Source organism: Siniperca chuatsi, linkage group LG16 (genome assembly GCF_020085105.1).
Source record: "Siniperca chuatsi isolate FFG_IHB_CAS linkage group LG16, ASM2008510v1, whole genome shotgun sequence".
Taxonomy (NCBI): Eukaryota; Metazoa; Chordata; class Actinopteri; order Centrarchiformes; family Sinipercidae; genus Siniperca; species Siniperca chuatsi.
Window position 1 is genome coordinate 18,017,518 of NC_058057.1, and position 14,217 is coordinate 18,031,734.

At 40.2% G+C, this 14,217-nt stretch overlaps 1 protein-coding gene across 1 annotated transcript; it reads left to right on the forward strand.

Annotated features, from left to right (window-relative positions):
- The first annotated feature begins 4,783 nt into the window (after positions 1-4,783).
- Positions 4,784-13,762, forward strand: LOC122863421 (prolyl endopeptidase). Its single transcript, XM_044169922.1, has 14 exons — positions 4,784-4,999; positions 5,361-5,435; positions 5,918-6,051; positions 6,276-6,406; positions 6,777-6,986; positions 7,363-7,484; positions 7,580-7,685; positions 8,058-8,249; positions 8,389-8,586; positions 9,982-10,085; positions 10,803-11,034; positions 11,815-11,946; positions 12,080-12,236; positions 12,759-13,762. The coding sequence occupies exons 1-14, from the start codon at positions 4,862-4,864 to the stop codon at positions 13,051-13,053; spliced, it is 2,226 nt and encodes a 741-aa protein (XP_044025857.1). The 5' UTR covers positions 4,784-4,861; the 3' UTR covers positions 13,054-13,762.
- Positions 13,763-14,217: the final 455 nt, after the last annotated feature.

Below are 14,217 nucleotides of genomic sequence, written 5' to 3' on the forward strand. Positions count from 1 at the left end.
AAGCAGGTGAGGTTCAAAGACAGAACAGAAAAAAGGACACGAAGAGAGGAGATGTGTAGAGATGACGGACACACATTGGTGGTGTGTGTTTGTATAATGACAAGGGGAACCCCGTGTTGTTCAGCCCTGTTTCTCTGGTCAGTGCAGCTTTACCTCAGAGATCACAAACCACGTCTCCAACTGAAGTCAAAGTGTCATTAGATCTCAGCTTTGTTCTCCAACTTAGCTCACTCTTGCCTAGCTAATTAAGACAAAAAAGTATCTCCAAATGTCTGTTGTGATAGTGTCTCTGTCTAGAAATGTGACTGACAGACTCTGGCAAAACTTGAGATTAGCGTGTAGAAGGAAAGAGTGCACTCACAAGTTTGACAAGGAGGAAAACACAGTGCCAGGACAGAGATACAAATTGCTTTGACTGAAAGATAAATATCTATTTTCAGACAATGACATCAACTTTTCTTTGTCACTGGAATTACTTTTACCATTATCACTGGATTACCATCAGTATAAGTATGCCAAGGTGCACGCACAAGCAAATCTACACCTGTAAGTTGTTTTTGTAAAACTGTCCTTTTATCCTTGGCTCTTTTACCAAGTTGGTTTTGGGTAACCTGAGTGCTCTCTTTCCCTTTTCAACATGATCAGTATAAACAATGACAAACTGTCCTTCTCCTCAGGGTGATTGACTTGGTCTTATTGTCGCTTTTATCATATGTTGTTTCTGCTGAAAGAACTCAGGACTGTATGTCTGAATAGATACTGACAGAACATTACCAGATGTGGCATCGCTGTCATCCTGAAAACAGATAGAGATGAAGTCACCACTGGACAACAGTGAACTTGTGTGCTCAGTTCAAATAAAAATGAATGTTTGTTCTTTTGTCAATGATCAACACATGATATTAATCATTGTATTTTGCCTTAACCTGGGCATCAGTGAAACCGGCACAGCCTCAACACCAAACCGACTTTACCTTAGTGAGCAAGCATACTGTATATGCATGACAAACACATTCAGCATTTCCTATAATTTGTGCACCAATCACATCCGTCTTCTGTGTGTGCTGTAATTTCCCTGACTGGATCTTCAATAACATCCTGTTGTCTGAGGACATCTGAGGGGCCAGGTTGGACTGACCCTCCACCACATCACACACAGGACAGGACATAGACTATTATCCTGGCCCCGGCTAATGACAGCCGAATGAGAGAAGCAGGCAGGAAGCTCTCCCTTGTGATCTCTGTATTTAAAAGCGTCCTTATTATTGCTTGTGTATTGTTTTGTCGCGTTGGGATCCCTTTGGACTACTATTATTAAGTTGAAGGACTATGACTTGACCATCAACAAAAAGGAAATCTCTTTGCTAGTCTGCTGAAGTGCACATTATACTTAAATTAAGTCTTAAGTTTATTATTATTAAATTACAAATGTGGCTCTTTACAATCTCTACAACATACAACACCATATATCCTCAGACCCCAGAATCACATAAGGAAAAACTCCACAAAAATCACACGCAAAAAAAATGGCAAAAATCTACAACCATGCTAGTGGCTTTGTTAGGCTGTGTTTAAACACACTTTCAATTATCTCATGTTAGCATGCTAACATGAGATAATTAGCACTAAGATCAACAGAGGAGGGATCCGTTATCCAGGATGGACATGCAATAAGTGTCGTATACAGCTAGAGAGTACAGATTTAGCAGTAGTATACAATATGTAAACACAGAATGACATTATTAAGTAAATAGCATATCATATGAAGTAAATAGTAAGTGTAATAAGTTAGGCTGTTTTTGAAGTGCCTTTTGCATTTGGAGTTAAAAACTTAATAAAGAGGAAAGAAATTATAACCAAAAGTAAGTTATGGTGCTACTTGCCACCATGTTTGTTAACCTAAGAATGGACCCAGAATCCCGTGTGAGTCTGAATTGCGAAACCAGAAGTAATGGTATTAAGAAGCTTACGTGTTGCAAAAGTCTGATTGATATCAGAATAATCTGGCAATTTATCAGTGTGCTTTCATCAAATGTGATCTCACAAGGTATGTGAACATGCATCGGCTAACAAGATAAAACAATTTCCCTGTGCATGTAAAAGATGCCATTGAACAGGGCACATCAGTTCATCTTGGTACGTTAAACTGGTTTATCCAATCTCATGATGTTAGAATTTTGAGGTTCATCTCCATTGATCGGCATGATCAACAGCTTTCTCTCCGCTTCATCAGACACAAAACAATAAAAGCTTAACACCTCTAACAAAACGCATCGCTTCACAGGAGCCACTCAGAGTGAAGCAATAGAGTTTTATGAATGAGTTAACCTTGTAGTAACCCTGTGTGGTGAAACACAACAGGTGGTCGTCCTGCTTTGTCCACTGCAACAGAGACAGGTGCTTCCGACTATGGGGGACAGATCACTGTTGACTCTGAACAATGGAGGAAAACAAGGGAACAAGAAGGTCTAATTCATGCATGGCCACTTCCCACCCAGCCCATTTCTATGTCAAACACACAAATGCATAAACCCAATCACTCTATGAGCATAAAAAGTCCATATTTCAATGCAAACACACACGCTCATTCAAACTGTCAGTGTGTTTCTCTTCCCGGTTTGTTAGGGAAACAGAGGCGTCAGAGGACAATAGTTCTGTGAACCATATCTGAACCTGACATGGGCAAACAGGAAGAGATCCCCTTTGCATAGAGGGGTATTCCTGACTCCAGCTTAAGGAAGGGAAGAAGAATGGAGTTGGGGGTTGTGGGGGAGAGACCATCCTTTGACCCAGAACATCCACCTACAAACATTTCTGATACCAAAAATCAGAAGAGCCCAATATCGCTCATTCCCAGGAGCAGAGGAAGAATGTCACAACCTCAACTACAGTTTCTTCACAGAGAAAAACAGAACACAGGTGAGATGTGTTTTTCCTTCCATCTGCACTCAGCTCCTCTCTTTCTCAACTTTCACTGCGTATTCATGCATGAGAAGATGCCACTGTAAGAATCGTCTTGTCTTCCCGTAAAATCTGCGGCGTGACAGCTCTGACACGCTTCAAGTCGAATCAGAAAGTAACAACACTTTGGAGTCTCCTAGTAGACATCTGACTGATCAGCAGTGGAATCCAAACAATGTTTCCTCTTTGACTGAAACACTGCTGTGTAATTAAACTTGTCTCAAGGCTCTTATCTGCATAGCTGTAGAATGACTTATGGTCACAATGTGGCGTCACAGAGGAATAACACAACACGTTCAATGAGATGGCCTCTGTGCATAACCGTTCAATAATATAGACTACTGCTGGAAACACATATTTTTGCATTTATAAATGCAGACAAAATCAACCAAATAGAGCTAAAGTCCAAAATCCCAGATTTGTGTGTTTAAATTGAATCATTCACTTCAGTGGATCCATTCATTTCCTCACGTACTACCTCAGTGTGCCTTATCTCATGCTATCAGTCATTGTGTAAGAGTAGGTGCCTGTGATAATGATGGTCAAATCAGGATTGACTGATTAAGCAAGGAGAGGAAGGAAGGGAGGGGAGGATGATGAGCAGAAAGAAAGAGAAGTGAAGGGTTGACCCCTATCCTCCTCTGTCAAATAGATAAGAGTGATGATGGAGATTCCCAGTGGACTCAGATAACCTTTAACTAAAGGTGCAACATCACTATTTTCTCTGCATGACTAGATGTTTGGAAAAAATAAGGTCATAGTTGTGTCATAAATACTTCTTTTCTACACTTGTTATAGTTTGTCCCCATTTCTATAAGTAAAACTACAGTGCACTTTTAAACTGTTTACTGTGGTTTAGTTTCACAACATCAACAGTGAGGTGGGATGCAACTGAGCTTTGGACTGTATCTTTAAGTTTATATTCTGATTTGAAAGTAAAATGCATAAAACAACTGTCATGAACAAAACCAAAAGTGTCATTCTGAGGTTTAGTTACTTATATCATCTTTGTTTTAAATCAAATAATTAGTAATTAAATAGGTACTATCCCCAAAATATTGGCTAATAATAAATCACTGAAATGTTTCTAGCAAAACATCATTACAGGTAATCTGTCAACTGTTTGAGGGTTGATGTTGGATCACGTTGGATTGTGCATACAATGCAAAAACTGAACTTCTGAACCGTTCATTCAAATTTAAACACATACATAAGCTTTTCACAGTTAACTTTTCAATTTGCTACAGCAGTTTCCCAAAAAGTGCTTTTGCAAAGCTCGGCCTCCAGTTTGGTTTGAATTAACTGAAGTACAGTATCATAAAGGTATCCTGCACACAACAGCATGTAAACTGCAGCCACACCATATAAAACCATGGGTTAATTAGTGACAGACTCTTTCATTTAATTTTAATTTTATTGACAGGAAAATTAAATGTGTGGCAAAAACCAAATGTGTTACAACAAGCATGTACATATATTGCTAAATGCTAAATGCAAAATTAGTTAAGTATTATAGCAGTGCTCATTGATCCACTTATTTGCTTCATTGCACATCACAGGGAACTCAAATTATTATTAAAATTATTATTATTAATTATTATTAAAACTTTGAATTATGTTCATTAAACTCATCTTGACTATGATGCTCAGCCTTGTCAAATCAAATGAGCACTCAGAGTTTTAGCCTCATCTCCACATAGTTTGTCAGCTTAGCCAATGCACATTGTTATTGTCATTATACAGCCAGCCTTCTATGAGTTCTGTTCTTGTTTTGGTCAATAGAGGGCGCAATTAGTTTTGTGCTGCTCACACAGCAGCCAGCGGTATTCTCTTCAAAGTGCTTGTTGACTGTGTATAAGCAGGGCATCTTTTCTGCCAAAACCCTCAGCGCCTGAAGTTGATGTTTTACAGAATCCAGAGAGTCATTACAAAACCACTATTTCAGTCTGTGAGGCAGCTTTTTTTGTTACACAATTCCCGAAAACTGACCACCAAAATGGCTCTTCAGTATCCACAGGCTTACCGTGACGATGCAGTTGTAAGTAAATGTGGCTAGCTAACTAGCCTAGCGTGCTAAAAAGCTGGGATGCTTAATCATCATGCTTTTTCATTCATTGAAATGGGCGTCTGCTTTGTTAGCATGCTAGTTAGCTAAGCCTGGTTTGGCAACCCAGACTGACTTTGTTGACAAATGCATGAACAGCCGTTCCCAGTTAACCGTAACTTACTACAGTCCTCATATTAAGCTTATTAGTTAACATTTCCGTTGCTATTTGGTTAACGTTAACGTTGCTAACCAACCTGGACGTGATAGCTTGATAAGTCTGCCTTGGTTTTGCCACACCTAGCTAGCTTACTTCACATTTTGACAACTGTCATTACTGTTTCACCTGTGTCAGGTGGATGATTATCATGGCCAAAAAGTACCAGATCCATACAGCTGGCTGGAGGACCCGGACAGTGAAAAGACACAGGTAAAGTCATTATCTTTATTTCTGTTTATTGCCATATTTAACTAGGTAGAATCTCAGTTTACATTGTTACAGACTGAGGACACGCATGATTTGTTAATCTCGTGTTTTCAAATTGTTTTTAGTGGCGCAAGTCACTCTTGCCATTCTGCTTACACAATATTGGTGCTGGTTGTGTTATGCAATCACTTTATAAATAGTTAAGTACATTGCATTAGGATGTGGCACTGATGAATGCCACCAGCCTAAAGTTTTGTTGCTATCACCAGGGACCTGTCCCAAGAAGCTGTTCACTGAATGATCTGGATGACTCTGCTGAGTCAAACCTGGAACCCCGTTTAGTCTGGAACATGATGTAAAAACACCTGTTCTGTTTTTACTCAGCAAAGCTATTCAGATAAATCAGTAAATCTGCTTCCCGCAGAAATTATTATACTTTCATGTGTAAAATCTTTGTGTGTTGGTATTGTGTCTTTTTCCACAAGGCCTTTGTCAGCGCTCAGAACCAGCTGACGTTGCCGTATTTAGAGCGCTGTGAGGTGCGAGACCTGTTCAAGGATCGCATGACTGAGCTGTATGACTACCCCAAGTATAGTTGTCCCTTCAAGAGGGGGAGCAGGTGAGGCAAGCCACAACAGAATCATGTTTTAGCACTTCAGTCAATCTGTCAGGTTTAATTATGAAAAGACATAGGAAAGTTGACATCAAAGCTAAAAGGGGAATCCTGGTTTGCTTTGACAGACCTAGTATTGTCCAGCTGCATTAATATTCAAGATTTGATTTCAAGGAGCACATATCTGTGAAGATCCTTTGTACCATAACAATCTCTTTGCTCATTTTCAGGTACTTTCATTTCTACAACACAGGCCTCCAAAACCAGAGTGTGATGTATGTGCAGGAGAACCTGGATGCCGAGCCCACAGTCTTCTTGGATCCAAACACATTTTCTGATGATGGGACCGTGGCCCTGCGAGGTATCAACAAAGACTGTTGTGAAAACACACTAGCACTGTATTTTATTACTGGTTTTATTATTCTTTTATGGTTTTTGGGCATCTTTTGCATTTGTGCTTTTCTGGAAATTGCACCCTTTGAATAGTAATTTATATTATATATTTACTGTATGTATTTCATTGTAATGCCCTCATTTCATTGTAAGGCCTTTGCTGAATAGTTTCTTGATATGGAAATAATGACAAAATTTTGAATCTGTCGTCTTCATGTGCAGAAATAGCCTGCTATTTATAGCATCCACATTGACAGCTAAATAAATAATAATAATAAATGTTAACTTTCCCTGCTGTCTTTGTTAATGTTTGTTTCTGTTTCTCTGATTAATTCAAGGCTATGCGTTCTCTGAGGACGGGGAGTACCTGGCGTATGGCACCAGTGCCAGTGGTTCAGACTGGGTGGAGATCCGCTTCCTGCGGGTTGAAGACGCCGTGACTCTGGAGGACCGCCTGGAGCGAGTCAAGTTTAGCTGCATGTCCTGGACTCATGATGGGAAGGGACTTTTCTACAACTCCTACCCCGACCAGGAGGGCAAGAGTGACGGTGAGGTCAAGACAGCGTTAGGCTGCATTCAGACATTCTCAAATCCTAAACTTTGCTTTATCTACCACAACTATCCCTCAGAATAAAAAAAAACTAATCGGTAAAGCTCAATAATTAACAAACATTTCAGACTAAAGATAATTAGCTGTTTTTTCCCTTTATTTTTTGTGTTGTTTTTGGCTTTTATCTGCTTCTTTTTTTAGTCTGATAGATTTGTAGTTTTGTCTTCCTCTGCTCATGCAACTTTGATATGTCAGTGTTGTTTCTGCAATCCACACCCATCCACTTCACATCTCCTTACCTCTCTCATCAGACGAATTATGTATTTTGTCACCACTAGGGGGCGATGATTAAAGTAACATGTTTTGTCTCCTAGGCACTGAAACCTCCACCAACCTGCACCAGAAGCTATACTTCCATGTTTTGGGGACTCCCCAGTCTGAGGACGTTCTGTGCGCTGAGTTCCCTGACCACCCCAAATGGATGAGTGGAGCTGAGGTATGCTAGAAAGTTATTTTTGAAATTACAAAAAATGTTAGTGTGTGTGTTAATTGATATTCAGGTGGGGTTTAGTGATTGCATGTATATTGCAGGTATCAGATGATGGACGCTACGTGCTGCTGTCTATCAGGGAAGGTTGTGATCCGGTCAACAGACTGTGGTATTGTGACCTTCAGACGACTCCTCAGGGTATTACAGGTATGTTACACTTCTTTATTTTATTTTCTTGATCTGTGTCCCCTCTGTAATGCTTGTTTTTTTTAATCAACATTTTAAGTTATTTACCTTTTAACTGATAAGTCTATTGTGACATTGTTTAGGAAAAGCACAGTTCTACTTGCAGTTGTATTGCACTATTGTAAGATTGGTGCTTCTATTATGATACTAAAACCTCAAATGAACCTCAAATATAGTCTCAATTTATGCCCACAAAACAATTCCCATTTTGTGTCACTTCGCCGTTAGATCCAAGAAGCACTTCCTCAGTTTTTTATAGTCTCAGTTTGTTTGTAATTGTGCATGTTAAGCGCTTTCATTTGAGGACTAAAATAATCCTCCTCTTATGGTTAGGACTTTTGCCATGGGTGAAGCTAATCGACAACTTTGACGCTGAGTACGAGTACGTGACCAACGAGGGCACGTTGTTCACATTCAAGACCAACCTAGATGCCCCACGTTACCGCCTCATCAACATCGACTTTGCCTCTCCAGCTCAGTGCAACTGGAAAGAGCTCATCCCTCAACATGACAAGGATGTTATTGGTGAGCTGCTGCAACACTCACATGTTACCTGTACTAATAAAATATTAGGATGGAGTGTTAAATTTTTTTTTGCTGTCACCTGAAATACAAATTTCAACTTCCTATCTGCTGTCTTTTCTTGGCCATGTCTCCCCTGCAGTGTTCGCCACCTGTACACACTCCTGCTACCTGTTTGTATGTTTCCTCCACGACGTGAAGAATGTGTTGAAAATGTATCGTCTGAGCTCGGGGGAGGAGCTGAGGACCTTCCCTCTTGACGTTGGCTCCGTGGTGGGTTTCACAGGGCGAAAGAGGGACTCGGAGATCTTCTATTATTTCACCTCCTTCCTCTCCCCAGGTACGAGATCACTAAATACATAGTATTGTTTATGAATATAACTGCTCGGTTTGTGTAGTAGCTGTAGATGCTATGTCAGTTCATGACATTTGTTGCTGTAGAAAATAATTTAAGTTTTAAAGAGTTTAGAAGTGCTGCAAAATGTTCAGATATTTCAAATGCATAGGGCAATTGAAAAGATGAGTTAGCTGTTGGTAGCACACTCCCATTAAGTATATTACTGGTTAGGTTTGAAACCCGCCACAGGGTGTCCGGTAAGAGACAGGCAAAGATGGTTGAAATATGGGAGTAACCCGTTTATTTGTCACCACAACAACTCAGTTATGAGTAGAAAGTTGAAAAGTTTACTTAGTTGGGTGTTTTCAGTATGTGTGTGTGTGTGGTCTTTCTATAAAACAAAAATACAGAGTAAAAATAAATATACATAATATTAACATTGACTGTTAAACAAAGATACACAATGTATATTTAGCAAAATACAAATTTAAAGGGATTAATAGTTGTAAGAAAACAAAATAGGTATGTCATGCACGTTAAGTTAAGCAATAAAACAGCTTAATCTGTTCTATATAGCGGTGCTTGGTCTGGACATGTTCTGCGCACGTGCGCATCAATCAAGTTGTTTACTACTTAGAATCCCTCGAAAACGAGCACTTAGACTAGTAAACTGCACCGCAATACAAACAAAATATACAGACACGACATCAGTGTAAGCGAGTATGAATAAAAGTAACATATATACAGCGTAGCATCGTGGTAAAGACAATAATCTCTTATCATTAGCCATAGTGACGCACTGTATACAAGCAAAAAGAATACCATAACACACAAGCGATCCTACAAAGATCACATATAATGCACTTACTTTCAATAGACGCACAACACCCGAACGATGAATAAACTATAGAAGATATAAAACTGAAAAGTTCAGCATCTGTTTCAACGCTCCGCTGGACTCGCTTTCATCTTTGCACTGAGCGCTATGGGCGGGATGATCGCCTGCACGTCGATCCGTGAGCGCTGATTGGCTGCTGTGCTGGATGCTGTGCGTCAATCATTCAATCTCGGCAACAGAGAGAGAGAAGTATATCAGAAGGCATATTATTCTGATGAATATAATGGCCTTTTTAACAGCAATGAAGAGAAAAAACTGCTAACAATGCTGTGTAACATGATTATTTTAAAATTAGTCACATAAAACTTTAAAGCCAGTGGGATTAAGTATTGCGATTATTGTATCTTGCTGTAGTGCTCAGTACATTTGGTTTATTTGTTGTATGTTCAAAAACTAAACTGTGCCCATAAGGATGAAAAATAATTTCCCCACATACTGTCAAAATGATTTTAAAGATTGTAGAACAAATGAGATTACAGTTTTTCTTCTCCTGCATCCAGCCATCATTTACCACTGTGACCTGACGAAGAACCCGCTGCAGCCTCACATCTTCAGAGAGGTCACTGTCAAAGGCTTCAACCCCTCTGACTACCAGACCACCCAGGTAACTAGAATTATCACTTTTTGACATTTCAGTGTTTCCTTTTGTTTGTGTACAAAATTTCCATGATTTCTAGCAAGAACTCTGTCTTCATTTCTCCTTCTTTTCATTTTCTGTCCTGATAACTGAAAAACCTGAAAAACTCTCTGTAGCTGTTTGAAAGTCTTCTCCCGTAAAAGTTGTAAGGAGAAACCTGTTTATTTGTGCACGACTGCCCAACTGTGACCCAGTTCTTTAAGTACTGGCACAATATATAACAGGTATTAATCAAGTTGTCAAGAGAAAAATCAGCTGCAGTGTGTGCTGTGCTAGAACAAATCCTTCTCAGTCTGTTGAAGTGTGACTGGAGGCATTTTTAGAATTAGTCATATTTCTCAATGTATCGTTTTCAAACTGATTTTCAATATGACATTTTATTATTTTATTTTTAAAGGCAGTTGAGCACTGAGGACAGAGTTTTGTATGAGAGTTCCTTTGTCCTCCTCCTCCTTCTACAGATGAAGATTCAAGAATAGCTTCATTGTCCTTGAAAAATACCAAAAACATGCTAAACCCTCATTAGCACCAGGAAAAACACTGATAAAGATCATATGTGTTAGTACCATATTCACTGCTCCCATCTGTGTCCAAGATGCCCGTTCCCTGTTGTTTCCTTTCCCGGCTCTGTTTCCAGTCCTATTTGTGTTCCTGAAGGTGTGTCTTTCTCCATGTTTTTGCCAGGTCTTCTACCCCTCCAAGGATGGCACTCAAATCCCCATGTTTATCGTTCACAAGAAGGGCATTAAACTGGACGGCTCCCATCCAGGTTTTCTATACGGCTATGGTGGTTTTAACATCTCCATCACGCCAAGCTACAGCGTCTCCCGACTCATCTTTGTCAGACATCTGGGGGGAGTCCTGGCTGTTGCCAACATTCGAGGAGGAGGAGAGTACGGGGAGACCTGGCATAAAGGTGAGGGTAATCATACAACACACTGTTATAAATCAGATTTTTGCAAACAAACTGCACGCAGGAGAAGCATATCTAATTTGTCCTGGTTTAATGTGGTTTTTGTCATTTAAAACAGGTGAACTGTGTAACAGGATAAACGAGGATATATTAAGTGAAGAATGTTTCTCTTTCAATCTTGCTGTAGCATTTAGCAGCCGGTTTGTAGAATTCACTACTAACAGATTAAAAAGTGGTAGAAGCTTAAAAATGCGATTCTAATCCAATACACGTCTTTTTATTAAATGTCCGTTCTGTGTGTGCGCTGACAGAAACTCTGATGTTTGTACACAGCCCTGGCTCTGTAAATGCTAAACAAACAAAGTGGCTCAGACCGAGCCACACAACACTATTCCAGCCTTTCTAGCCATGATTTGTTTGTCAGGTAACGTTAAATGACTTGCCCACAGACATTCAGCTTACTTTCTAGTTCGCCAAGATATGCTGTTGTTGTGATGTTAGCTATAGTAGCAGGAGAGTTGTGAGTATCACTGTCTGGAGCTGGTTTTCTGGCTCTGGGGACACTGTCTCGTCCTCTCTGTCTGTTAGCTTCGCAGCAGCAACTGTAGCAACAGTTTGCTAACCCACAACCTAGCTAATGTTAGTGAGATTACTTGCTGTGTTCGCGAACTCATTGTTGCTTTATATCATGGTATTGGATTTCTCCAGAATCACATACCGCACCTTTTAAAAAGAATTCTTGCTATTTATCAATAATTTACATACTTTGTATTTTCCTTTTAGCTGGCATGTTAGCCAACAAGCAGAACTGCTTCACAGACTTCCAGTGTGCAGCCGAATATCTCGTCAAGGAGGGATACACTTCTCCTTCCAAATTAACTATAAATGGAGGCTCCAACGGTGGCCTGCTTGTAGGTATGTGTGCTGCTGGGAACAACTTAGACTATATAGAGCAAGAATCATGTTCAAATGAAGCCTCAAACTGTTTGAGTTTTAGCTGCACAGATATCAGTCGCTGGTGTGTCTCACTGTGTGTTTCCTCTCTCAGCGGCCTGTGTGAACCAGCGGCCTGAGCTGTTTGGCTGCGCTGTAGCTCAGGTGGGCGTCATGGACATGCTGAAATTCCACAAGTTCACCATCGGCCATGCCTGGACCACAGATTTTGGCTGTTCCGAAGACAAAGAGCAGTTTGAGTGGCTCATCAAGTAAGTGCTCAGTAACCAGAATATATATTTGTAATGTAAAATGTACAGTATGTTGAATTAACATCAACTACCTTACTGAAGCAAGCATTTCCTGTTGAATTGTCTGTTTCCTCATCTCTGTATTGACACTGATTTTGGTTATATCTAACATTTGTTTTATGAGTTAATGCTGATTGCAAATATTATCAGGAGCCTTATTTGTGCTCATCCAGGAACTGTGGTTGCCTCTGCTTGAAAGTTGCCTTTTTGGTTTTGCTTCACACAAAAGAATATTAATGACCCCCCTCTATATTGCTTACCACCAGAGGTAAACCACCCAGATCCTGACTCATCTTGTCTAGTGATAAATGTTATTAGATGATGGCTGACTAACACTGACTAAATATATATAATATTTGCTATGTGAAGTAGCGGCGCTCAATCAATCAGTTATTTGCTGCCCAACATACAGGTTGTTTTATATTTCCCTACACTTGTGCTAATATCTGAACTCTGTGCCTTCTCACTGCTCCTCTTTGACAGATACTCCCCGCTCCATAACATCCGCATCCCAGAAGGCAACGGGGTCCAGTACCCTGCAGTGCTCCTGCTGACAGGGGACCATGATGACCGGGTGGTGCCTCTCCACTCCCTCAAGTACATCGCCACCCTGCAGTACATTGTAGGCCGCAGCCCCAAGCAGACAAACCCTCTGTTCATCCTTGTGGACACAAAGTCGGGCCATGGCGCCGGCAAGCCCACCAGCAAGGTCATCCAGGAAGTGGCTGACACCTACGCCTTTATTGCCCGCTGTCTCAACATCTCCTGGGTCAAATAACCTGTGTGTGTGGTGTTTTGTTTTGTTTTGTTTTCTTCCCTACTCAGATCTTTGGAATACTGTTCATACTAGCTGTTCACACGTTCTTTATAACTTGACACCAACACTTAGTACTGGATCTTTTAACTCATGTTTACCCAGCTGCCATTACTTTTTTTGTCTTTTCTTTGTCCCTCCTCTCAGTGGGAGCCTGCTGGGACACAGACTCATCAGGATCTCACACAAGTATAAGCCAACATGCAGCACTCACAGCTAACATGCCCTCTCCTCTCCTGTAGACCATATTTGTAGTCCTAATGAGATAAAAAGAATCATTACATTATCAGTGACGGGTGGATAAAGGGAGGGCGTACCTTCGCGCTTACAGTAATCCGCCAATCAGCAGTTACAGTCATGAGGTCAAAGTGGCAACAGTTTATTTGAAGATCGTTTCTGCGTCCTCTGGGTGCTTCACCGTGATGCATATTATTTATTTTTTGTTTGTGCAAAGAATGGAGGCTGTGGGATGTCGAATGAGTGTAGTTCTACTGCAAGTACTGCAAGTGTGGAAACTTGCAAAAAAAGTGTGTGTGTGTGTGTGTGAATGTCAGTCCCCAGTTTCTTTCAGACTGATAATGATTTCTACCTCTTGACATGTGCTGATTGTTTGCCTTTTAAAGGGGACAAAACACAATGCCACAATTACAATAAACAACTTTTTAAACAGTGATTTATCACGGCCATTTATTCAGTCATAAAGTTAACATTTAACAAGTTTAATTACAAAATGAGAGATCAGTCATTGTGGAGAAATAGAAGATAACAGCCTTGTGTAGTTAAGTTGCCTGTAGTTTTTTGGTGTCACATACAACATGAATTTAATTGCACATAAATGACCAAACAAAATTATAGATTTGACTGTAAATCAACTGATGGTACTGAAAATACAACAGACACACAGGAACTGGATCTTTTCAATCAATTTTATTTACATTTTGTTATTTTATTTGATTAACCCAAACTATTTTGATGTGAGATAAGTCTCTTTTACAGTCAAGAATAGCAAGAGAGAGGAAGAGCAACTGCTGTAAGTGTCCGGTCTTCCACCAGGGGGCAGTCACTCTGAAAATGACCAACACGTGCAGCAGGAGCAGAAAATGAGGGTGGTCTGACAGAGGGCCCCAT

Excerpts from the sequence above, each read along its gene's own strand:
- LOC122863421 (XM_044169922.1), top strand. The coding sequence starts at position 4,862 with ATGTTTTACAGAATCCAGAGAGTCATTACAAAACCACTATTTCAGTCT. Across the intron at positions 5,436-5,917 it reads CGGACAGTGAAAAGACACAG|GCCTTTGTCAGCGCTCAGAA; the intron begins GTAAAGTCATTA and ends TTTTTCCACAAG. Across the intron at positions 6,052-6,275 it reads CCCTTCAAGAGGGGGAGCAG|GTACTTTCATTTCTACAACA; the intron begins GTGAGGCAAGCC and ends GCTCATTTTCAG.